The 27,124-nt window shown below is 48.4% G+C and overlaps 1 protein-coding gene across 1 annotated transcript; it reads right to left on the bottom strand.

The window, feature by feature from the left end:
* Positions 1-10,309: 10,309 nt before the first annotated feature.
* On the bottom strand, positions 10,310-15,611 carry LOC119923970 (olfactory receptor class A-like protein 1). Its single transcript, XM_038743109.1, has 4 exons — positions 14,637-15,611; positions 11,824-11,887; positions 10,642-10,782; positions 10,310-10,536 (listed from the first exon to the last, which is right to left on the bottom strand). The coding sequence occupies exons 1-4, from the start codon at positions 15,609-15,611 to the stop codon at positions 10,310-10,312; spliced, it is 1,407 nt and encodes a 468-aa protein (XP_038599037.1).
* Positions 15,612-27,124: the final 11,513 nt, after the last annotated feature.

Genomic DNA, 27,124 nt, shown 5'->3' with positions numbered 1-27,124 from the left:
GAGGTAGAGTGAGGGGATTAGCGGCAGAGGAGTGGAGGGTGAGGGCTGGGCTGGAGAAGGAGAGAAGGGAGGTGAGGTAGGAGAGGGCGAGGTGATGGAGAGCCTTGAAGCCGAGGGTGGGGAGTTTTTGCCTGATGCGTAGCTTGATTGGTCGCCACTGGAGATTTTTGAGAAGGGGAGTAACATACATAGAGCGTTTCTGCACAAAGACCATCTGGGCAGGGGTGTGAATTATGGATTGAAGTGGGGAGAGACAGGAGGATGGGAGATCATAGTAGAGGCCGTTGCAGTAATCCAGTTGGGTTAGGATGAGAGATTGAACCAGGAAGGTAGCGGTTTGGATGGAGAGGAAAGGGCGTATCTTGGCGATGTTGTGGAGGTGAGACCGGCAAGTTTTGGTGACCGATTGGTTGTGTGGGGTGAACGAGAGAGTGGAGTCGAGGATGACACCAAGGTTGCGGGTTTGTTTCCCACTCCCCACAGGCCCTGTCCTGATCAATCAATCAATCAGTCATAATGATTGAGCCCTTGCTGGGTGCAGAGTACTGCACTAAGCGCTTGGGAGAGGAGCTTCCTGCCCTGGTCCTGCCTTTCCTAAACCTTCCTGATGGAGCCCAGAAGCCCAGAGACGGAATTCAATCGACACGGGCAGTGGACTCTGGACTCAGACCGCTGGGGCCAGGGCCGGGGTCCTAACTCTCTGTCACTGTCCCCCGGGGATTGGTCCATTCGGGAATCGGCGTGGGGAGGGGGGGGGGGAGAGAGAGCGGGGACAGAAAGCTTGAATTTTATACAAATTCATTCCGCGAGGCGAATTGAATTATTTGATTATTTTGAACACAGCGAATCGTATTATTTGATTATTTTGGATGCAGAGAATTGAAACTCTCTTTTGGGTGGAATATGTTTACTTAAATAATATTAGAACTTCCCTAACGGGAAGAATATACTTATGCGTTACTCGCGCTGGAGAAAACACCCAGGTCCCACCTAGAAGGAATTCACTTATAGCTTGTTCACACGTGGTGAGACGGCGAGCTCGCACCCATGAACGCTTCCTACTAGGGAGGAATCCATCTATGTGTTACACACCCGTGGCGAAGCGCCTACCTTCCAGCCCCACGAGGGTTCAAAGGGACGGGACACTCAGCATCTCACGGCCCCTCACTTGGTGCAGGCAGAGTGGCCAGCTCACGCTCTGGGCAGGGGTGATCCGCAGCCAGCTGCTGCAATTCTAGATCAGCTGCACTGATGGTCAGAGGCCACAGGTATTTATCACCTCTGCTCCTAAGCCATTCCAGATTCTGGCCTCAGTTTATCCTGTCTCTGCCCGCTCCCCTTCTCCATACCTAATTTGATTAGCACGGGAGCGAGGAACACCTTCTGTATTCCCGGCCTGGGCTGTCAGTCTAGCAGTTTTGGTTGTGGGAGCGGCACCCCACCCGCACTTCAGAGTTCCACCTTAATGGTTCGGGCAGTCACGAGATAGCATTTGACTTTGAGATGGTGGGTACCCGGAGGTTACTTTGGAACAGGGTCTCATTTTCCCTCCCCTTCTCCCCCTTCACCTTGCCTTGAGACCGCTTCCCGGTTTGGGGAGGGAGTCGTGACAACGCCCCGACCTGAGAAGCCTGGGCCAGCAGAGGGTCTCCGAAGCGGCAATAAGCCCCTAGGAGGGTGTATGTCTCCCCGTGCCACTGGAAATGGACTTTCCAAACGCTTAGTATAGTGCTTAGCACACAGTAAATGTTTAATAAATACAACTGGCAGACTGAATGAATGAGTCCCTGCTCCGCTCTTCTCTGGAACAAGACCTGGAATCACCGCGGTGGGGTGTATGAGGTCCTGTAGAGAAAACAAAAGCAGACATCCCCCTCCCCCGCTGTCCCCGATCAGCTTGGCACAGGGTCAACTGTACCCCCCGATCTACCCCGAGGCCTAGCTAGAACTGGACTGGCTGTATATCAGTGAGGGGTTTGTGAGTGTGTATGTGTGTGCGTGTGTTCGTAGCCCCAAAGCATCCCTGGTGGACTTGAGCTGAGCAGTGAGTGAGAGCCCAGGCGTGGTTAGAAATTTGTGACAGACCCCCCTCCCTCTCACCAACTCTTACACTCTTCAGTTATAGGGTCATTTTCTGCTTCACCAGGTGGTAAGAGGTCCACAGGAACTTCACTTTCTCACAGGAAAATATAACTACCCAGGTGTGGGCCACCTAGCTAGAAACACGAACCCCAATAGCTACTACAGAGACCGTACCTGCCAGATGGTTGTGTTTAGAACCGAGAAATTCCTTCAGCATGAACCTGAACAAAGAACTGTTCATGCTGATTGCTTTCTCTGATGAGAGAAATGAGCGGTAGCTCTGGAGGTCGCCCATTGGAGGGTTTGTGAAGTTACCAGGGTTCCGTGAGGTCACGGGCTGTTGCTTGTTTGTTTGTTTAATGGCATTTATTAAGCGCTTACTATATTCAATGCGCTCTTCTAAGGGCTGGAATTGAGGTCCTGGGGGGTGGGGGAGGAGCAGGGACCAGAGCTCGTGGGGAAGGCTCAGGATCTTCCCACAGCGGTTGGGACACCAGGACGTTTCCAGTGACAGTGGGGGAGGAGCCCAGCACACAATGACTGACCTTTACGACAACAACTACTACTACTACTTCTATTAATCACTCAATCATTCAGTCATATTTATGGAGTGCGTACTGCGTGCAGAGCACTATATTGAGATTTTGGGAGAGTACAAAATAACAGAGTTGATAGACATATTCCAAAACAAATGATGGATCACGATAGAGATCTTTATTTGGGGGGGTGGGGGTTGGCGGCCAGTTCAGTCACTGCCGTGATCTTGAGATATCCTGTTAGTTTTGATGCAAATGTGACCTCAGATGTCAAACCTCAGATCGTTGATCCCACAGTAAGCCCACAGTAAATACTAATGAATGAATAATAATAATAATAATAATAATAATAATAATAATAGCATTTATTAAGCGCTTACTATGTGCAAAGCACTGTTCTAAGCGCTGGGGGAAATACAAGGTGATCAGGTTGTACCACAGGGGACTCACAGTCTTCATCCCCATTTTACAGGTGAGGTAACTGAGGCACAGTGAAGTTAAGTGACTAGCCCAAAGTCACACAGCTGACAATTGGCAGAGCTGGGATTTGAACCCATGACCTCTGACTCCAAATCAATCAATCAATCAATCAATCGTATTTATTGAGCGCTTACTATGTGCAGAGCACTGTACTAAGCGCTTGGGAAGTACAAATTGGCATCACATAGAGACAGTCCCTACCCAACAGTGGGCTCACAGTCTAAATGGGGGAGACAGAGAACAGAACCAAACATACCAACAAAATAAAATAAGTAGGATAGAAATGTACAAGTAAAATAAATAAATAAATAAATAGAGTAATAAATATGTACAACCATATATACATATATACAGGTGCTGTGGGGAAGGGAAGGAGGTAAGACGGGGGGATGGAGAGGGGGACGAGGGGGAGAGGAAAGAAGGGGCTCAGTCTGGGAAGGCCTCCTGGAGGAGGTGAGCTCTCAGCAGGGCCTTGAAGGGAGGAAGAGAGCTAGCTTGGCGGATGGGCAGAGGGAGGGCATTCCAGGCCCGGGGGATGACGTGGGCCGGGGGTCGATGGCGGGACAGGCAAGAGCGAGGTACAGCCCGTGCTGTTTTCCACTGAGCCACACTGCTTCTCTATAAATAAAACAAACTCTATAAATAAATAAACCTGAACGTCATATGAATATGAAGCATATTTTGTATGGCATTTGTTAAGTGCTTACTATTTGCAGGGCTGTCACGAAGGGAGGGAAAATGAGAACGAGGCCCAGGGAGGAGTTTAGCTGCAGGGGAGTGGAGTGTGCGGGCTGGGATGTAAAAGGAGAGAAGGGAGGCAAGGTAGGAGGGAGCAAGGTGATAGAGGGCTTTGAAGCCAATAGAGAGAAGCTTTTGTGTGACTCGAAGATTGAAAGGCAACCACTGGAGATTTCTGAGGAGTGGGATGAGATGCCCAGAGCGATTTTGTAGAAAGATAATCCGGCCAGCAGAGTGAAATATAGACTGAAGTGGGGAGAGACAGGAGATTGGAAGATCAGTAAGGATGCTATATAGTAATCCAGACGGGATATGATGAGAGATTGTACCACCAAGGTAGCTGTTTGGATGGAGAGGAAAGGCGGATCTTGAAGATCTCGCCTGTCCCGCCGTTGACCCCTGTCCCACGTGCTCCCCTTGGCCTGGAATGCCCTCCCTCCGCACATCCGCCATGCTAGCTCTCTTCCTCCCTTCAAAGCCTTACTGAGAGCTCACCTCCTCCAGGAGGCCTTCCCAGACTGACTTGTTACTTTCCCCCTCGTCCCCCTCCCCATCCCACCTGCCCTACCTCCTTCTCCTCCCCACAGCACCTTTATATATGTTTGTACAGATGTATTACCCTATTTAGTTTACTTGTGCATATTTACTATTCTATTTATTTTATTTTGTTAATATGTTTTGTTTTGTTGTCTGTCTCCCCCTTCTAGACTGTGAGCCCGCTGTTGGGTAGGGACCGTCTCTATATGTTGCCAACTTGCACTTCCCAAGCGCTTAGTACAGTGCTGTGCACACAGTAAGCGCTCAATAAATGCGAATGAATGAATGAATGAATGAAGGTGAGACAGGGTTTGGTGGCAGATTGGATGTGAGAGGTGAATGTGAGAGCAGAGTCAAGGATGGCATCAAGGTTGTAGGGTTTTGAGACGGGAAGGATTGTTGTGCCGTCCACAGTGATGGGAAATTCAGGGAGAGGACAGGGTTTGGGAGGGAAGATAAGGAACTCAGTCTTAGACAGGTTGAGTTTTAGGTGGCAGGCAGACATCCAAGGGGAGATGTCCTGAAGGTAGAAGGAGATACGAGCCTGGAGGGAGAGAGAGAAAACAGGGGAGGAGATGTAAATGTGGGTGTCATCAGCATAGAGATGGTAGTTGAAGCCGTCATAAACTGATGAATGAGTTCACCAAGGGAGTTAGTATAGATGGAGAGCAGAAGGAGACCATGAACCGACCGTTGAGAATCCCCTACAGTTGGGGGATGGGAGGGGGAGAAGAATCCCCCGAAGGAGACTGAGAATGAATGGCCAGAGAGATGAGGAAAACCAGGAGAGGGCGGACTCCGTGAAGCCAAGATTGGATTACGTGTTGAGAAGAATGGGATGATCGACAGTGTCAGAGGCAGCTCACAGGTCGAGCAGAATTAGATTAGAGTAGGAGCCATTGGATTTGGCTAGAAGGAGGTCATTGGTGACCTTTGAGCGGGCAGTTTCGGTAGAGTGGAAAGGACTGAAGCCAGATTGGAGGGGGTCCAAGGAGAGTTTGAGTTGAGGAATTCGAGGCAGGTAGTGTAGACGATTCGCACTAGAAGTCTGGAATGGAAGAGTAGGAGGGAGGAGTACCTATTGCCTCTCTCCATGAGATGCCACAGAGGGAACACGGAGTCCCCAACCTCACCCAAAATCAGACTCCTTTAATCCCTTTCCCTCCCGGAGAGTTTACCACACAACCAAGTTATAAAGTGGCTCCACAGAATGTGTTCGGGTATCTTACACAGGCCGGGTTATAACACACTTTCGCATTTGAACAAGCACTCTCCGAGCTTTAACATGCAGAGTCCCTTGTCTCTTCCGAAGTCGGACACACAGGAATGAACCCTCTTGAGTCCCCGCTGTATCCGTAGGGTTCCTATGAAATTGCGCCCAGTCACCGAAATACCCAATCAGACCATGTCACGAAAGAGGGAAAGTGGCGGGGCGGCTATTGCGACAAAAACCTCTGGTTGTTGTAGTACGACTTTCGCTCTGGGCAGCATTCCCCCATGCCTACCGAACTACCACTCTGGTCATGTCCCAGATGGGGGCCCGCAGACATGCCTGGCCCTGTCAAGTGGAGAGGGAAAGTGGTGTGGCAGCAGGGGTCACAAAGTCGTCTGGGAGTTGCGGTTTGATGCTCGTTCTAGATAATGTTCATCTCGGTGTACCGAACTACAACTCCCCGCATGTCCCGTGGCGGGTTTCGCTGCCATTTCTGGCCCTGTTCCGAGGAGAGGGAGCACAGAGACGTCTGGGAGTTGTAGTGTGATGCTGGTGTGATGTGCGGTGGCCATTTTGCGGAGAGCGGAAGGCGCGGGAGGCGGATGTTCAGGGTGATTTCCCATTTATAATAAAGACATTTTGATATGTGCTAAGTACATGTTGCCACTCCCTGTGAGGTTTTGCATAGGCAACACGGAAACCCCAACCTCGTTCAAACTCAGGTTCGTTTATTCCAATTTTTTCACAGGAGGGTTTACCTCAGAACCAAGTTATATGGCATTGAGCCGGCTCCACATAGTATGTTTGGTCACTGTACCCGGGCTGGATTATCACTCATTCTTGGATTTGAAAGTGCCTGCTCCGAGCTGTGACATGCCGATGACCTTGTCCCCCCGAAGGTGCTCCCACAAGAGCAAAGAATTATGAGTTTCCGCCCTATTCGTAGGGTTCCTCCGTAGTCGAGCATATTCCCTGAGACAGCCAATTTGGTTCCTTTACTAAGGAGGGGAAGGGAGGGAGAATGGAGCAGCGGCTCATGGGACAAACACTTCTGTGAGTTGTATTCTGACTTCCACGGTGGACTGCGGTCACTTCCACCTACCAAAGTCCAACTCGGGTCATGCCCCTGGCGGGACCCGCTGCCTTGTCTGGCCCTGTCGCACGATGGCTCGGGGAACAAAGACTTCTGGGAGTTGTAGTGGGATGCGTATGCTAGACAGCGTTCACCTCCCTCTACCGAACTACCACTCCTGTCATGACCCTCGGAGGGTCCCGCGGGCACACCTGGCTCTGTCCTGAGTAGAGGGAGAGTGGCATGGAAGCTCGGGTCACAAAGACATCCAGGAGTTGTAGTGCGATGCTCATTTTAATCAGAGTTCACCTCTGCATACCGAAGTACCAGTGCCTCGTGCTCCGTGGGGCTCGGTGGCCATTTTGCAGAGAGCAGAAGGTGTGGGAGGCGAATGGTCAGGGAGAATTCCCATTTATAAGGGAACTCCGCCAACCCAACTACAACTCCCGTCATGCCCCGCGGCTGATCCCACGGCCATGTCAGACACTGTCGAGATGAGAGGGAGAGTGGCATGGCAGCTCGTGGTATGGAGACTTTTGGGATTGTCGTGAGATGCTCGTTCTGCACAGCTTTCACCTCTACCTACTGAAATACCACTCCCGACATGCCCCGCGGGGGGGACGCGGCCATGGCCGGCCCTGTCGCATGGAGAGGAGGAGGAGGAGTGTGGAGATTCCGGGCACAGTGACCTCCGGGAGTTGTAGTGTGATGCTCTTTCTAGACAGCGTTCCCCTCCATCTCCATCTCTCGACGTTCCCCGCGGGAAGCCAGGGCCATGTCAGTCCCTGTCGCGTGGAGAGGGAGAGAAGCATGGCTGCTCGGGGCAAAAAGATTTCCGGGAGTTGTAATATCAGGCTCCTTCTAAATAGCGTTCATCTCTGCCAACCAAACTACCTACCCTTCATGCTCCGTGGCATGGCCCGTGGCCATTTCTGGCCCTCTCGCGAAGAGAAGGAGAGTGGCATGGCAGATTGGGGCACACTGACTTCTGGGAGTTGTAGTGTGATGCTCATTCTAGAGACAGCGTTCACCACCCCTGTTATCGAGAGTAGGGTGCAAGATGAGTTAGTCGGCGTAAATCGGCCGCAGAGTTTGAGAACCCAAGGTGTTGACACAGATATAAAACGTGACTCGGAGACGTGAGTTCAGATAGAGCAGTAGAGGAGGAAGATGACTACTTGTCCGTTCACGTCCCGAGAGAGGTACGAGTGAGAAGCAGCCCCGAATCCAGCCGCTTTCTCCCCCTTTATTTAGTTCCCCAACCGAGCTACACAAAGGATTCCCGCACGTGCGAAACATTGGCATTCCTCGATCCTGAGTTAAAGTTCACACCTTGCCTTATATGGTCACGTATCCCTGTTATCAGGAGATGTTATTAGGGAGACAACGGCCCACACAGGATGGGGACTTCCCAGACGGGGCGGAGCTGCTTTGATCAGCGTAAGCCCTCCTCTATTACAGAATCTTCTGCGCGGTGGGCGCCTATTCCTCACACATCGTGTTGTTGAGCCTTGCACACAATGGAGTCGTTTATGCTAAGCCTATAGGGAAAATGGAGTCAGTGCCGCTCCTGCGGGAGTATGTGGCTAGGGTGGGCAACAATCCCCCTTTTGATCCTTCCGAGGCCCTTTGGCCGCTGGGAGGATCACACAATTGCCGACATTCCCCGATAGTGCACAGTGACAATGCACAGCAAAACTTCCCCAAGCAAACCACCTAAACCCAACAATCCCCCCTTTCTAATGGAACGCTGCATCCAGGCGGCGCTGCACGTCCATGATCTCAGCCTTGAACAGGGGTTCAGTCGGGGGCTGCAGAATAATCAGTGAGAACGAAGCTCGGTGGAGACAGGCCTTCAGGAGATAGATAAGCAATCAGACAAGATCTCACGGGACTGAAGCCCATTGGGTAGAGGTTCAACGCAGCCGTAAAGCTGAAACAGTGGGCGATCTGGAATCCTGAAAGTCAGCAGGAACCGACGGCAGAGCACAATCAGGAGGTGAAGCATCAAAAATGGCTAACTTCACCTGGGAGTGGTGGATCCACGAGGGGCGCTCAGCAACGCGAACTGCAGAGAAGAAAGACAAGAGAACCTGGTAGGGTCCCTTCCAAGATGGCTTACGTGCAGTGTGGCCGACCATGCGCTTAACCCAAACCCAATCTCCAGTGATGAACGGATGCAGATGGTCGGTGAGAAGGGCTCGCTGACGAAGGATTCCAGCAGCCTGCAATTTACCGAGAGTCACCTGGGCAGACAAAACATAGATTCGCAGGGCATCATTGCCGACCTGCAGGATCGGAGGAGGTAGGGGTTCCAAGAGGCTTCCACTATACCGGGGATGACCAAAGAGTATCTCATCAGGTGATACGTTTAAAGGGGCCTGGGGGCGGCAACGTAGGCCATTTGAGATGTGTTTCCATACAGAGTTTCCCCAAAAAAGGTTTTCAACTCACAACTGGAGCGTTCCACCTTCCCTGAACTCTGGGGATGGGATGGTGTACGTAAAGAACGTTCAATTCCGAGTGACTGATTAATTTCAGATACAACAGACTCAGTAAAATGTGATTCCTGATCAGTCAGTAATGGCAGGTGGCCAGAACCAGGGAATGATTTCCTGTAAGAGACATTTCACCACCTTAAGAGCGGTGGCCCGAGCGGAAGGGAAAGCCTAAATCCACCCAGTCAGGTGATCAACAACAACCAGTAGATATCAGAAACTGCCAGCCCTCGGAAGTGTCACTAAATCAACCTGCAAACGCTCGAAGCAGGAATATACCCAAAGGCTCCCCGCCAAGGGAAACCAACGACCAGGATGAGCATTAAAGGTCTGGCAAGTAGTGCAACTGGCTGTAACATGTTTAGCTATGGGATGGATACCTGGGGCAAACCAGATTTCGACGACCGTGGCCGCCAAGGCATCTACCCCAAAGTGACTCTCCTAGTGAAGATTCAGACAAACTGGCCGCCGTGCAGCAGTGGGCAGTATAGGGCGTCCATCAGGGACCCAAATGTGTCCGTGTCGTTCTGGCGCCTCATATCGCCAAGGCCACTCAGCTCTTTCCTTATCGGTAATCAGGGAGGGACTACCAGGTATGGACGTAAGGGCCAGGGCCATAACAGGAGCTACACGAACGGGGGGCATGCCGGTCTGCCCAATGAGAGGCCTCGTCAGCTCGGCGATTGCCCAAACTCGGCTAATCATTTCCTCGAGTGTGGGCATGCACACGCACAATGGCCACCTCGACTGGGAGAAAGAGGGCCTGTAGTAGCCGCTCTATATGATCCCCCTTAGCAACCTGATGGCCAGCTGAGGTGAGGAACCCATGACCTTGCCCCAAGGCACCTGTAGTATGACAGACCCCAAAGGCATGCTTAGAGTCCGTATAGATGGTCACACACTTCCCCTTACCGAGTAATAATGCCTGTGTAAGGGCTTCAAGCTCAGCCACCCTCGCACTTAAAGCTGGGAGCGAGCCAGTCCACAGCACAGAAGTTAAGGTGACAACGGCAGCGCCGGTGAGACACAATCCCTAGTCCATTAAGGAGGAGCCATCCGTAAACAGGATTAGATCTGAAGCGGATAGAGGCTCATCTCGGAGGTCAGGTCGAGAAGCCACAGTTTCCCAGGCTACCTCGTCACAATCTTGAATTTAGTCAGTCATGGGGGAGGACTCCAGCAGGGTAGCCAGATTCAAGGGGCCACAGCGCTCCACATGTACCTGCAGATTCTCCAATAAGGCAACATCATGCTTAGTCAGATGTGCCACAGATAGGTCGTGGGTGGCCACTCCACGGAGGAGGCGCACAACCTCGTGCAGGGTCCGAACAACAACGGGATGTACAAAGAGGATATCATGAGACTTCATGACCACCGTAACTGTGCAATGAATACAGGGTATGTAGCCTAGAATGACAGGTTCGAGGGCACCCGAATAATAGGCTACTGGCCGATAGTGAGGACCGAGGAGTTGGCACAGGATACCTGAGGCCACCCCGCGGCGTTCATGAACGTATACATAGAAAGGTTTACTATAGTCCGGGAGTCCCAAATCAGGGGCTGAACTCAGAAACGATTTGGGGGCCCGAAAGCCTTCTGCAGCCTTGGGAGTCCAGTCCAGGGATTCTGGGGAGGTCATTTTTAGGAACTCAAAAAAGGGGCCTGGTCAACAACCCAAATTCCGGAATCCAGGCTCGATAAAACCCAGCCATCCCAAGAAAACCTCTCAAGGACCGTTTGGTAGTGGGGCATGGCATGCACTGAGTCTCCTCTCTGTAGGGCTTTGAAGGGGGGAAGAGAGCTAATTTGGTGGATGTGAGGAGGGAGGGCATCCCAGGCCAGGGGTAGGACGTGGGCCACGGGTCGACGTCGGGAAAGGCGAGAACGAGGCATAATGAGGAGGGTAACGGCAAGGAGAGGAGTCTGCAGACTGGACTGTAGAAAGAGAGAAGGAAGGTGAGGTAGAAGGGGACAAGGTGATGGAGAGCATTGAAGCCAAACGTGAGGAGTCTTTGCTTCTTACGAAAGTTGATTGGCAACCCACTGGAGATTTTTGAGGACGGCGTTGACATGCCTAGGCCGTTTCTGTAGAAAGATAATCCGGGCATCAGAGTGAATTATAGAGTCAAGAGGGGAGATACAGGATGATGGGAGATTCAGAGAGGAGGCTGACGCAGTAATCCCGTCGCTATATGATGAGATGTTGTACCTACAAGGTAGCGGTTTGGATGGAGAGGAAAGGTCATATCTTGGTGATGTTGTGAAGGTGAGACCGGCAGGTTTTGGTGACGGATTGGATGTGTGGGGTGAATGAGAGAGAGGAATCAAGGATGACACCAAGATTGTGGGCTTGTGAGACGGGAAAGGTGGTAGTGCCGTCCACAGTGATAGAAAAGTCAGGGAGAGGGGCAGAGGTTGGGAGGGAAGATAAGGAGCTCAGTCTTGGACATGTTGAGTTTTAGGGGGAGGGAGGACATCCAGGTGGAGATGTCTGGAAGGCAGGAGGATATGCAAGCCTGGAGGGAGGGAGGGAAAAGGGGGAGAAGATGTAGATTAGGGTTTCATCTGCGTAGTAGTTGAAGCCATGTGAGAAATTTCCAGCAGCCTGGAGGAGGGAGTCCTGGTGCTGGTCAGGTGTCCACCAGTTTCTCCGTGGCCAGTGTTCACCCATCAGCACCCGCAGCTCCCCCGGGGTCTCCGAGCTAGGGGAATAAACTAGGGATGAGGCATTCTGGCCCCAGATTGGTCAGAAATGGTGAAACCTGTGGCGGTGGTGAAGGGGATGAAGAACCAGGTAGGATGTCACTGGCATCAGTGAACAACCTGAAGGAAGTTAAAATGGAATTATTATTTTTATTACTATTGCTGTTGTTTTTAGGTCCTTAAACTAAGCCAAACACTATTCTAAGCTTTGGGATAGATAAAAGATAATCAGGTTGGACACAAAACTTGTACCATATGGAGTTCACTGTTTAGATAAGAGTGAGAACAGGCATTTAATTCATTTTTTATAGAAAGGAACCTGAGTCACGAGACGAAACCTAGACTCAGAGAAACTTCTTACACCCCAATGTCATTTTCGCACTATCCCTCCTCCCACTTCCCTTTCCTTCCCCTCCTTTGAAGCCCATACTATTCGCCTCTACAACACCCTCCAGAGTCTTGTAGCCATTATCTACCGCTCCTCTGGACACACCTCCAACTTTTTGTATCATTTTGACCCCTTTCTCACCTTCCTTCTCTCCTTTTCCATGCCCACTCTGATCCTCGGAGACTTCAACATCCACATGGATGTCCCCGATGATTCCTCTGCCGCCCGTTTTCTATCTCTCCTTGACGCTGCCAACCTCCTGCTCCACCCCACCTCGCCCACTCACCAACTTTGACACATACTCGACTTCATCATCTCCTACCGCTGCACTATATCCACCCTCACCGACTCTGAAATCCCTCTCTCTGACCATAACCTTCTCACCTGCCTCCTCTCACACACCTACCCTCTGTAAATCTATATTACTCCCCTACAGAGACTTCTACTCTCTCAACTACAGCCAGCTCTCTCCACGCATCGCACCCCACCTCGCCTACCTATCCTCTCCACCCACTCTTGATGACCGGATAACTGCTCTCAACTCCACCTCCTCGACTCAGCTCAACTCGCTCGCTACTCTTTCCCTTCGCCGCTCTCGCAACACTAACCCGGAGCCTTGGATCACTGCCACTGTCCACCTCCTTCGCTCTTATTGCCGAGCTGCTGAACGCTGCTGGCAAAAGTCTGAATACCAAACCAAACTTGTTCACTTTAAATGGATCCTTTCCTGCCTTACCTCTGTCCTCTCCTCTGCCAGGCAAAACTGTTTTTCTTCCCTTATTGACACCCGTACCCATCAACCCCATCAGCTGTTCTGGACATTTAACTCCCTCCTCATTCCCCCTTTTCCTCCCCTTCCTCCATTTCTCACCCCCAAAGATCTGGCCACCTACTTCATTAGTAAAATTAACACCATCAGGTCTGAGCTCCCTAAAGTTACCCCTCCCCCTTCTCCAGCTCCCTCCCGCCCCAACTCTCAACGCTCTCATCTACTTTCCCATCCTGTCCAGCAGTATCTTCAGATGAGATCTCCTCCCTTCTCTCAAGTGTCACTTCATCCACCTGTGCTTCGGACCTCATTCCCTCTCACCTTATAAAAACACTTGCCCATTTCCTCCTCCTCTCCTTAACTTCCATCTTCAACCACTCACTCTCCACTGGTTCCTTCCTCTCTGCCTTCAAACATTCTCATGCTTTCCCCATCCTAAAAAAGCCCTCACCTGACCCCACTGCCCCTTCTAATTATCGCCCTATCTCCCTCCTACTCTTCATTTCCAAACTCCTAGAACAAGTAGTCTACACTAGCTGTCTCGAATTTCTCAACACCAACTCTCTCCTAGACCGCGTCCAATCTGGCTTGCATCCCCTACATTCTACCAAAACTGCCCTCTCAAAGGTCACCAATGACCTCCTGCTGGCCAGACCCAACGGCTCCTACTCTATCCTAATCCTCCTCGACCTCTCAGCTGCCTTCGACACTGTGGACCACCTCCTTCTCCTCAACACGCTATCCAACCTTGACTTCACAGACTCAGTCCTTTCCTGGTTCTCCTCTTAACTCTCTGGCCGTTCATTCTCAGTCTCCTTCGCGGGCTCCTCCTCCCCCTTCCATCTTCGTATTGTAGGGGTTCCTCAAGGGTCAATACTTGATCCCCTTTTGTTCTCCATCTATACTCACTCTCTTGGTGAACTCATTCGCTCTCACGGCTTCAACTATCATCTCTACGCTTATGACACCCAAATCTACATCTCCTCCCCTGTTCTCTCTCCCTCTCTCCAGGCTCGTATCTCCTCCTGCCTCCAGGTCACCTCCATCTGAATGTCTGCCCGTCATCTAAAACTCAGCATGTCCAAGACTGAACTCCTTATCTTCCCTCCCAAACCCTGTCCTCTCCCTGACTCTTTCGCCACTGTGGACGGCACTACCATCCTTCCCGTCTCACAAGCCCACAACCTTGGTGTCATCCTTGACTTCGCTCTCTCATTCACCCCACACATCCAATCTGTTACCAAAAGCTGCCGGTCTCACCTCCAAAACATCGCCGAGATCCTCCTTTTATCTCCAAACAAACCGGTACCTTGCTGGTTCAATCTCTCATCCTATCCTGACTGGATTACTGCATCAGCCTCCTTTCTGATCTCTCACCCTCCTGTCTCTTCTCGCTTCATTCTATCCTTCACTCTGCTGCCCGGATTATCTTTGTACAGAAACGCTCTGGGCATGTCACTCCCCTCCTCAAAAACCTCCAGTGGTTGTCTATCAACCTTTGCTGGAAGAAAAACTCCTCACATTCGGCTTCAAAGCTCTCCATCACCTTGCCCCTTTATACTTCACCTCCCTTCTCTCCTTCACCATCGCAGCCCACACTCTCCGCTCCTTTGCACTAACCTCAGCCACTGCGGGAATGATGAACATCTGGCCAGCACCAGGACTTTCTCCTCCAGGAGTAGATGATAATCTGGAATCCCTTTTCCAGAACATTCTTACCCTCCGGTCACCGAGAATTATCAAAAATGGGCTGACAGCTGAAAAAGTGAAAGACATAATGTTGTGGCTATTAAGAATGAGAGCGGAATTTATCTTCATATTTAATAAAAAACTCAGGGAGATTGCATTCTGTCCATAGAGGAGGACGTAGAGGGTAACAAGGGCAATGATTTGCTTTGCTGCTCTGACCTCGGGCACTGTCTTGGAGGAGCATCTGGGCCCGTAGAGGTGTCGTACCTGCCGGTGGTGTTTATGCAGAACAAGCATCATGTAGCCACTGGCCGCACTCATGAGTCCCACAAAGAACAGATCACGGAGGGAGAGCACCATTGCATTGACCACGGTTGTGACTTCATTGATACGGTTGGAAGAGCAGTATTTCAGGAGAATGACCCTATTTGTGCTGGTGCTGTTACCAGGTCCCGTGACACCTTTCAGTGTAGCCATGTCAAACAGCAGATTGAGGACCCAGGAGAAGAGACAGGAGGGGAGGATCCACTTGGGATATTGGGTTTCGACTCCTGCACAGTGAGAGGTGCTAGGGCTGATGGTGATGGCCTGGAAGACGCTCAAGAGGCAAGTGCTGCAGATGGAAAGACCCCGGGCCACTCGATAAATGTATAAGAGGAGTTTACAAGCAATGCCATCCAGGAAATTATTCAGCCCCCAACCTGACAGGATGTCGGGGATCCCTCTGCTGAGAAGGGCCATGGTGTTGGCCAGCACAAGATGGGCCAGGATCAGGTCCGGAGGATTCAGCCGGTGGGTGGTGGAGACCACGTGTGCATAAACCAGGAGGAGGAACACATTTCCTGAGACTCCAAAGACAATCTGTAACAGAAAGAGGATCTCATAGGCAAGCTCGCTGGCATCCATTCTTTTCATTCCACAGTGACAGAAGAGACTTCCAGTTGCATAATCTGGGGATGAAATAAACAGAGAGAGAGAGGCAGACACACAGACTGAATGAGAGATTTATAGGGAAACAGAGACAGAGGGACAGGGAGAGAGAGAGAGAGAGAGAGAGAGAGACCAAGAGAGTCAGAGAGAGATGGACTGAGACAAAAGAAAGAAGGATATAGGAAGAGAAAGAGAGAGGCATAGACAGAGAGGGAGAAAAAGAAGAAGAAATGGAAAGACACAGAGAAAGACAAAGAGATGGGGCAGAAACAGAAAGAGGGAGATTGGGAGAATTTAATGACAGATATCAATGTCAGCCTCCCCTTCTAGATAGAATCCTCGCTGTGGGCAGGGACGTTGTCTTATATTGTCGTCTCCCAAGTGCTTAGTACAGTGTTCTGCACCCAGTAAGTGCTCAATAAATATAACTGACTGGCTGACTGAAAGGGAGAGGAAGAGGCAGAGAGAGATAAAGAGAGAGAAAGAGAGGCAGAAGGAAAGACAGAGAGACAGGAAGACACGGGAAGACAGACAGAGGTGAATCGAGGCAGAGCACAGAGAGACAGAAGAAGAAGAAGAAGCTGTAGTGGCAGAGAAGCAGCTTTGCCTAGTGGAAGGCGCACAGGTCTGGGAGTCAGAAGGACTTGGGTTCTAGTCCTGCCTCCTCCCCTTTTCTGTTGTGTAACCTTGGTTCATTCACTTAATTTCTCTGTGCCTCGGTTCCTTAATCTGTAAAATCGAATTAAGACTGTGAGGTACTCAGACTCTGTCCAGACAGATTATCTTGGATCTATCCCAGTGCTTATATGCCTGGCACACAGGGAGCACTTAAGAAAATGCCATAGAAGTTAAAAAAAGAAAAAAGAAAAGAGAGGCAGTGAAAGACAGAGAGTTAAAATGGAACCCGAGCTGGAGGGCCGAAGGAGATGGAGAGACAGAAAGGCAGGGTCAGAAGCAGACAGATTGAGGCAAAGAGGGATAAAGAGAGTCATAGAAAGAGAAAGAGTGATTAAGTCAGAGAGGTAGAGACAGAGGTAGTTGTGGTGTCAGCGATACATAAATACTAACATACATATATACACATATGCACATACATAGAGAGATACAGAGAGTCAGAAAGAGAAAAATTTGAGAGACAGAGAAAGACAGACAGAAGGTGACAACCAGGTGAAGAGGCTGGGTCAGAAAATGAGAAAAAAACAAAGAAGTTGAGAGATTGAGAGTGACAGAGGTAGAGAGAGATAAACGGAGAATGAAAGAGGCAAGGAGAGTCAGAAAATTTATTCATTTGGATGCCCAGTTATTTTCAGGACTACTTTCCAAATGGGCCCCCAACAAACATACTTCCCTGTGGAAATCAGAAGATTCCCTCATCCCACTTCGTCACAGTTCGGCCTTGTCTGTCAGACAATGCAGGGGAACTTGCCCCCGAATCAGCAAGGAAGGATGGAACTCTCTGAGGCAGCTGTGCCAAGGGGGTACCTGGGAAAATTCAAAGCAGATGTGGAAAGAGGCCTCTGGGACGCTGAGTCGCTCCTCTCAAGATACTGGATTCTGTGAAACCCGAAGTGATTGTGGTGTGTGCGAGTTGAGACTCGAGTATTCTCCACTTTATCTCTTGGGTCCCATGATGGAGCGGAGGGAGACACGGGTGGTGAAGAGTGATCCTTGGAAATTGGGCACGGAAACCAGGTCAGAGAGAGCTCATTGCAAAGAAAGTTGGAGCATGGATGAAGATTACAAATATACATCTTCTTCTCACACATATGTGAGAGGACATTTCAGGTCACTTCGTTTTTACACTAACATAAATGAGAGCACAATAATCAGAGTAAGTGCTGTACCAGTCACGTATGAGCATAAAATCATTTAGAAGATATGCTCTCTGTCCTCAAGGAGTTTGCAGTTTAGTAGGAGGAACCTCAATTCTATGTCTAGTTACAATTTGGATAAAAGTTATATCTTAGAAGGCAGCATTATCTATTGCAAAGAGCACGGCCTTGGAGTAAGAGGGCCTGGGTTCTAATCCAAAATCCACCACTCCCTTGCTGTGTGACCTTGGGCAAGTCACTTAACTGCTCTGGACCTCGGTTTCCTCAGTTATTAAAAGGGGATTTAATAGTTCTCTTTCAACTTTAGACTGTGAGCTTCAGGGACTGGGACTGTGCCCGATTTGATTAACTTGTGTCTACTGGAGTGCTTTTAAGTGCTTAACTAATACCATTAAAGGAAATGAGAGGGAGAACAGGCCTGGGCAGGAAGGAGATTTGTTCTGTGTTCTGAATGTCTTCAGGGAGGGCTCTCGGAAGGGTGGGCTTTAGAGGAAAAAGAAATCACTCCTGTCTTCTTGTAGTAGAACCTATGTCTTCTGACTCTTAGTCCCATCATAGCTCCATGAGGAAAATATCCAACAACACCCTGGAGGAAACAGTCCTGGTACTGGTCAGGTGCCCATAATAACAACAATAATAATAATAATAATAATTGAGGTATTTGATAAAATTATTACTATGTATCAGGCACTGTAGTAAGTACTGGGATGGATACAACGGAGTCCCTAACCCACACAGGGCTCATAGTCTCAATCTTCATTTTACAGATGAGTTAACGGAGGCACACAGAAGTGAAGTGACTTGTCCAAGGCCTCAAGGCCGCCAGGTGGCAGAGCCAGTATTAGAACCTATGACATTCTGACTCTCAGCCCCGTGTTCTATCCACTACGTTATTGCTGCTTCCATCATTTGTCCAGTGGCCGATGTTCACCCATCCATATCTGCAGTTCCGCCGGGGCCCCGGCTCCGGGGAATAAGCTGGGAATGAGGCAATCTGGCCCCTACAGCCCAGCAGTGGTGGAGATGGGGGGTTAAAGGTGGGTGAATGACTGGGTAGGACATCACTGGCTGTAGGTGGTTGGAGCCAGAAAGAGTGAAAGGGACTGCGTAGAGGATGGGTGGGAAGAAGAGAGGAGAAAAGGGAAAAGGAGAGAGGAAAGGGAAAAGAGAAAAAAAGGGAGAAAAGACAGGGGGAGAAAGGGAGAAGCCACCAAGGGAGAAAGGGAGTTGGAACCGGGAGAGAAAGTGTTGATGGGACGGAGAGAGAAAGAGAACAGAGACCAGAGGGACCAGAAAAGAAAGAGAGAAGGGACAGGAGAAAAAAAGAAGGGATGGGAAACATGGAGAAAGGACGGGGGAGAAAGATACAAGGGAATGGGGGAGAAACATAAGGGACAAGAGAAGAAAGAAAGTTCAGAGAGATAGAAGGTGACGAGCAGGAAACAGGAGAAGGTAAGCCAAGACAGAAGAGTTAAGGGATAGACAGAGGGGATGAAGTTAAAATGGAAGAGACAAAAAGATGTAAAAAGCAAGCAAGTAGAGCCAGGTACAGGGAGTGGGGTTTTACCTGTGTTCTAATCCCAGTTCTGTCACGTTTCCTGTAGGACCTTGACCACCCCACTTCATTCATTCATTCATTCAGTTATATTTATTGAGCGCTTACTGTGTGCAGAGTACTGTACTAAGCGCTTCAAAAGTACAATGCCGCATCATATAGAGACAGTCTCTACCCAACAACGGGCTCACAGTCTAGAAAGGGGAGACGGACAGCAAAACAGAACAAGTAGACAGGTGTCAATACCATCAAAATAGATAAATAGAATTATGGATAATAATAATAATAATAATGATTGCATTTATTAAGCGCTTACTAGGTGCAAAGCACTGTTCTAAGCCCTGGGGAGGTTACAAGATGATCAGGTTGTCCCACGTGGGGCTCACAGTCTTCATCCCCATTTTACAGATGAGGTCACTGAGTCACAGAGAAGTTAAGTGATTTGCCCAAAGTCACATAGCTGATAATTGGTGGAGCCGGGATTTGAACCCATGACCTCTGACTCCGAAGCCCGTGCTCTTTTCCACTGAGCCATGTTACACCATTAGTAAAATAAACAGAGTAATAAATATGTACAAATATGCACAATATGCTATGGGGAACGGAAGGGGGTAGCACAGAGGGAAGAAGTGGGGAAATGGGGAGGAGCAGAGGAAAAGGGGCGCTCAGTCTGGGAAGGCCTCCTGGAGGAGGTGAGCTCTCAGTAGGGCTTTGAAGGGAGGAGGAGAGCTAGTTTGGCGAATGTGCAGAGGGAGGGCATTCCAGGCCAGGAGTAGAATGTGGTCCAGGCGTCGATGTCGGAACAGGCAAGAGCGAGGCACAGTTCTCAGTGACAGGAGGGTAAGAATGTTCTGGAAAAGGGATTCTCCTATTCCCAACTGAGATCCCTCTTAAGATCTTGGGAAAAGGTGCATGCCTGATGGGGAGCGGGGGAATCCAGCGATCTGGGAACAGGATAGTATTGGAACTGGGCTGGTTGGGTTAGAGAAACCCTGTCCTGCAAATTTCATTCTCCTGTATACCCAGAGCCCTGGTACCTCCATCTCCACTGAGCTGGATTCTATGTCTGTATGTGTTTGTGACATGGAAGTCTGCTGTGGTCCTGTTACCCTGCTCCAAATTTCCCCATGGTAAGTGACACCAACCAATCCCTGATAATTCTGAGAGTCATTGGTTGGGGAAACGGAGATACCCCAAAACAGGGGATGCAGTCAGTAACATTGGGTGTAAAGTCAGGTCTGTCAGGGTTTGCCAGCATTCCTATGATGCATGGCTTTTCATACAAGGGCCAAGCCAGGGACTGTGAATACCTCAGTGCAAACCGTCCCCACTAGTGCGAATACAAATTCATAAACGTGTTTTGCTGAAGGCAGGGCATGCCTTCCTATGACTGGTGTCTGTCAAGTACTCATCAAAATGGGAAAGAGCCAGAAATGTGCAATACTGAGTTTTTATGGGCAGGGTGTGCAAGTATGGAAGAAATTCACTCTTAACAACACAATCCTGGATACCACCTCAGCACCAAAATTGGAAATGAGAAGGAGCATGGCTGAATGGATAGAGCACAGGCCTTGGAGCCAGAAGGACCTGTGTTCTAATTCTGGCTCTGCCACTTTCATCCATTCATTCAATTATATTTATTTAGTGCTTACTGTGTGCATATCACAGTACAAAGCATCTGGGAAATAACAATGTAATAATAAACAGACACATACTGGGAGACCTTGGGCAAGTCACTTTACTTCTCTGAGCCAAGTTACCTCAGTTACGAAATGGGGTTTAAAACTACGAGCTCCATGTCAGGCAAAGACCTGATTAACTTGTGTGAACCCTAGTGCTTAGTAGGGTGCCTGCCCCATATTAAGTGCTTAACGAATACCATGAAAAAGCCTTTGAACAAAAGAACAACCCTACTACCTTTTTTCTTGTTATTCTTACTCTTATCATCATCATCTTTATTATTTACTATTAGTAGTAGTAGCTATCATAGTAGTTGTTGTAGTGGTGTAGTAGTAATAGAAGTGATAGTAGCATTTATTGAGTACTTTCTTGGTGTGCTGTACTGTACTAGACCTTGGAAAGTATAGAAAAGCAAAGGGATGCATATCAGCTCAATGATCTAACCAGAAAGACAAGTTCAAAACTTTCTGGTCTCCCATCCTCTTGTCTCTCCCTACTTCAGTCTATGCTTCTGTCTGTACTTCACCCTACTGCCCAGATTATTTTTCTACAGAAACGTTCTGTTTCTGTTTCTGTTTCAAAAATCTCCAGTGGTTGCCTATCAACCTTCACATAAAGCAAAAACCCCTCATTATTGGCTTCAAAGTTTTCCATCACCTCGCCCCCTGTTACCTCACCTCTCTTCACTCCCTCTACAGCCCAGCTGGCACTCTCCACTCCTTTGTCACTAACCTCCTCACTGTACCTCATTCTCAGCTGTCCTGCCGTCGATCCCCGACCCACATCCTACCTCTTGCCTGGAATGCCCCCCCTCCACGCATCCACCAAACTAGCTCTCTTCCTCCCTTCAAAGCTCTATAGAGAGCTCACCTCCTCCAGGAGGCCTTCCCAGACTGAGCCTTCTCTTTTTCTCTCCTCCTTCCCATTCCCCCCACCCTACCTCCTTCCCCTCCCCACAGTACCTGTATATATGTTTGCACAGATTTATCACTCTATTTTATTGTACATATTTACTATTCTAATTATTTTGTTAATGATGTACATTTAGCTTTAATTCTATTTGTTCTGACGACTTGACACCTGTCTACATATTTAGTTTTGTTGTCTGTCTACCCCTTCTGGACTGTGAGCACGTTGTTGGGTAGGGAATGCCTCTATATGTTGCCAACTTGTACTTCCCAAGTGCTTAGTACAGTGCTCGGCACACAGTAAGTGCTCAATGAATAGGATTGAATTAATTAATTAATTAATGATGTATACATAGCTATAATTCTTTTAAGATATTCTGATGGTACTGCCACCTGTCTACTTGTTTTGTTTTGTTATCTGACTCCCCCTTCTAGACTGTGAGCCCATTGTTGGGTAGAGACTCTCTCTATCTGTTGCCTAATTGTACCTTCCAAGTGCTTAGTACAGTGCTCTGCGCACAGTAATAAATATGATCGAATGAATGAATTAGTGAATAAAAATAGCAGATTATAATCACCATGAAATCTGGGACCTCCCATTTTAACTCTATTCTGTGTGAGAGTACAGTACAATAGCCCCGCCCCGGCGGGGTGAGGACGATGTGGTAAATGAGGCAAAGAAAAGTTAAGTAACTTGCCCAAGGACACCCAGCAGACAAGCGGCAGAGCCAGGATTAGAGCCCAGATCCTTCTGACTCCAAGCCCATGCTCTTTCACTAGGCCACGCCACTTCTCCACTCTTGCGTTGTACTCTCTCAAGCTTTTAGTATAGTGCTGTTCACACTGTAAGCACTCAGTAAATATGATTGAATGAATTCATTCATTTAGTCGTATTTATTGAACACTTACTGCATGCAAACCACTCTACTAAGCACTTGGGAGAGGACAATTTAACAATAGGAAATGAACCACTCTGGCCCGGACAAGAGCACAGATGACTTCCTCTGGCCCATCTCAGATGGTTTGCAGGTATTTGTTCCAAGCCTTCTCTGAAATATGGCGTCGATGGATTCCGTCTTACCTCCTTCCCTTCCCCAAAGCACCTGTATATATGTGCATATGTTTGTACATATTTATTACTCTATTTATTTGTTTATTTATTTTATTTGTAAATATCTATTCCATTTATTTTATTTTGTTATTGTGTTTGGTTTTGTTCTCTGTCTCCCCCTTCTAGACTCTGAACCCACTGTTGGGTAGGGACTGTCTCTATATGTTGCCAACTAGTACTTCCCAACTGCTTAGTACAGTGCTCTGCACACAGTAAGCGCTAAATAAATACGATTGATTGATTGATTGATTGATAGTGTTGGTAGACGTGATCCCTAACCAATAAGAACTACAGTTTAGAAGGGAGACCGGTATTTAAAAAATTACAAATAGGGGAAATGGCAGAGTTTAAGGACATTTGCATACCACTGTGGAGCTGAGTATGGGGTATCAACGTGCTTAAAGGCTACATACCTGAGAGTCTTGATAATGCAAAGCGAGAGGGAGAATAGGGTTGGAAGGGGCTCTTGGGAGAGTGATGATATGTAAATAGTGATGTTGACATTGCTGATGATGATAAAGATGAAACTTGATGAGTAAAAGGATTCATATTAGAATTCTTGTACTCGCCTCCTTCCAAACTCGAGCAGAGTTTTCTCATTCATTCGTTCAATCATATTTATTAAGCACTTACTGTGTGCAGAGTACTGCACTAAGTGAATGAAAAGTGCAATTCCGCAATAAAGAGAAACTATCCCTGCCCACACTGAGCTTACAGTCCAGAAGGGGGGAGACAGACAGCAAAAACACTAAAGAAGCATCAACACAAATAAATAGAATTAGAGCTACATATTCATCAAAATAAGTGAACAGGCATCAATATAAATAGAATTATAGGTATATGCATATATATGTAAGTGCTGTGGGGCAGGGGGGAAGAGGTAGTCGAGGTGACGCGGAAGGGAGGGCGAGCTGAGGAAAAGGGGAACATGGTCTGGGAAGGCCTCTTGGAAGAGGTGAATCTTCAGTAGGGATTTGAAGAGGGGAAGACTGATTGCTTGGTGGATTTGTGGAGGGAGAGTGTGCCACGCAAGGAGTAGGACATGGGCCAGGGGTTGACAGCAGGACAGGAAAGATCGAGGCACAGTGAGAAGGTTAGCACCAGAGGAGTGGATTATGTGGGCTGGGCTGTAGAAGGAGAGAAGGGAGGTGAGGTAAGTAGGGGGAAGGTGATGGAGAGTTGTGAAGGCAATAGTGAGGAGTTTTTGTTAGATACAGAGGTTGACAGGCAACTACTGGAGATTTTTGAGGAGGAGGGTGACATGTTCTGAACTTTCTGTAGAAAGATCGTCCAAGCAGCTGAGGAAAGTACGGACTGAAGTGTGGAGAGGCAGGAAGTAGGGAGGCCAGAAAGGAGTCTGATACAGTAATCCAGTTGGGTTAGGATGAGTGACTGTACTAACAGTTTGGATGGAGAGGAAAGGGCGGATCATGACGATATTGTGAAGGTGAGACCGGCAGAACTTGGTGACGAATTGGATATTTGTGGTGAGTGAGAGAGAGAAGTCAAGGATAACAACAGGGTTGTGGGCTTGTGAGACAGGTAGGATGATTGTATCGCCCACAATGATGGGAAAGTTTGGGAGAGGACGGGGTTTGGTAGAGAAACTAAAGTGCTCTGTCTTAGACATATTGAGTTTTAAGTGGCGGGAGGAGATCCAAGTAGAGATATCCTGAAGGCAGGAGGAGATGCGAGCCTGGAGGGAAGAAGAGAGAACAGGAGAGGATATAATTGATTTGGCTATCATCCACATAGAGATGATAGTTGAAGCCATACTAGCGAATGAGTCCTCAAAGGAAATGAATGCAGATGGAGAATAGAAGGGGACCAAGAAAGGAACCTAAAGTTAGTTGTTGAGAGGGTAAGGAGCCGCCCAAGACGAATACTGAGAATGACCGGCCAGAGAGATAAGAGGGGAACCATGAGAGGATGGAATCAGTGAAGCCAAGGTTGGATAACCTGTTAAGGAGAAAGTGATGGTCTACAGTGTGAAAGGCACCTGAGAGGTCAAGGAGGATTAGGATGGAGTAGAAGCCTTTGGATATGGTAAGAAAGAGGTTATTGGTGTTCTTTGAGAGGGAGGTTTCTGTGGAATGAAGGGAGCAGAAGCCAGATTGGAGGGGGTCCAGGAGCGAGTTGGAGGAGAGGAATTTGAGACAGCGAGTGAAGATGACTGACTCCAGAAGTTTGGAAAAGAAGAGTACGAGGAAGGTGGGGCGATAACTGGAGGGGATAGTGAGATCAAGAAAGGGTTTTTTTTTTAGGATGGAGGAGATGTGGGTTTATTTGAAGGCAATGAGAAAGAAGCCATTGGAAAGTGAGCGGTTGAAGGTGTTAGTTACAGAAGGAAGGAGGGACGGGGTGAGAGTTTTTATAAGTTTAAGAGAAGCAGTGTGGCTCAGTGGAAAGAGCACGGGTTTTGGATTCAGAGGTCATGGGTTCATGCCAATTGTCAGATATGTGACTTTGGGCAAGTCACTTAACTTCTCTGTGCTTCAGTTACCTCATCTGTAAAATGTGGTTTAAAACCGTAAGCCCCCCGTGGGACAACCTGATCACCTTGTAACCTCCCCAGAGCTTAGAACAGTGCTTTGCACATAGTTAGCGCTTAATGAATGCTATTATTATTATTATTATTATAAGGTGTGGAGGAATGGGGTCCAATGCACATGAGGAGGGAGTGGCACTTGAGAGAAGGCAGATCTCCTCTGAAGGTACTGCTGAAGGATGGGAAAATAGAGAAGTGGGCCAGGAGGAGGCGGAATGGAGGAGGGGGGAGAGGAAAGTTGGGGAGCTGAGACAAGATGGTGTTAATTTTCTTGATGAAGTAGTTAGTCTGATCTTGGGCGGGGGCAAGGCATGGGGGTGGGAGAAGACAAGGGTCCTGAGGAGGAAGTTAAATGTCCAGAACAGCTGACGGGGGTGATGAGCATGGGTGTCAATAAGGGAAGAGAAACAATGTTGCTGGACAGAAAAGAGTGCACAGTTAAGGCAAGAATGGAGAAACTTGAAGTGGACAAAGTCAGCTTGATTGTTTAGATTTCCACAAATAGCCTTCAGCCGCTCAGGCATGAGAGCGACGGAGGCTGACAGTGGAAGTGGATCACCTCCAGGACTGTGGGTTAGTGTTTGGAGAGCAACGAAGGAATGGAGAGCAAGTGCGTTGAGTTTGAGGAGAGAGGGTGGTGTTAGGAGCATCTATTTCGTCATCAAGAGTGGGTAGAATGGGCATGAAGGCTGGGTGTGTGTGTGATGCGCTGAGAGAGATGGCTGAGACGGATGGGAGATAACAATAATTATTATCAGTTTTCTATGTAATAGTAGTGAACAAATTTATTAATCAACTTCTGAGTGAAAGGCACTGTACTCTGACCTTGGAAGACCTTATTTATGGTGTTCACTGATTGCTTTTCATGTTTATTAAGTACCTATCATAGTAAGTGCTGGGATAGATACAAAGATTGGATTAGTCACAGTCCCTGTCCAATAGAGGTCATACAATCTAACCAATCAACAGTATTTTTGAAACACTTATTTTGTATATTAAGCACTCGTGAGGGTTTAAAGACATTATCCATGTCTCAAGGAACTCAAAGCCTAGAGGAGGGGGGATGGAGTGGGGTGGGGAGGAGTTGGGACGGGAAAGTTAGGAGACAGGTAATAATGAAAATTGCCGATAGAAATAAGAAGGAATGTTGCCATGTACATGAGTTAATTCTTGACAAATAGTTAAATAAGATAGGCACAAATGTGTACAGCCTAAGAGGGAGGGATGGCAGTTATCATGTCTCCATTTTATTCATTACAAAATCAAAGTCCAGAGAACCAAAGTGCCCTGCTCAAGGTCACACAACAGGCCAGAGGCAGAGCTTGGACTACCTCTCCCGGTTCTCCAGATTTTCAATTCCATGCTCATTCCTCTGAACTTCAGAGACAAGGACAGAGGATAGATAGAGAAAGAAACAGGATAACAATGGATTAAGAATAACTTTAAGTATCAGTGCCAACAAATCAGTATAATAGGGTTAAGATTGGAAAGTTGGAAAAGAAGGGATGACAGTCAAGTATCTGGAATTCTAGGAGACTCATGTTTTCTAAATATTCTATACGTTCCTGCACTTGGGAAGTTGATCTGGGCAATGGCAACTACAGAGAGCCAGTCTCGAGGTGACTCGTTGCTCCAGGGGACAAGGACCTTGGGGTGGTGGCCAGTTTACCAGAACTCCCTCCCAAATTCTGATGAGGTCCCTCCTATTGGTCCCTCCTAACCAACTCCTATTGGTTACTCATTCCTCGCTACAGGAAATAGAGTCTCACCAGTGACTTAAAGGCAATCCGACAGTTTTATGGTTCCCCCTGCCAGTCATAATCATAATAGTATCTGTTAAGCACAATTTGCCAGT

Source organism: Tachyglossus aculeatus, unplaced genomic scaffold (genome assembly GCF_015852505.1).
Source record: "Tachyglossus aculeatus isolate mTacAcu1 unplaced genomic scaffold, mTacAcu1.pri scaffold_75_arrow_ctg1, whole genome shotgun sequence".
Taxonomy (NCBI): domain Eukaryota; kingdom Metazoa; phylum Chordata; class Mammalia; order Monotremata; family Tachyglossidae; genus Tachyglossus; species Tachyglossus aculeatus.
This window is presented reverse-complemented; position numbering and strand designations above follow the sequence as displayed.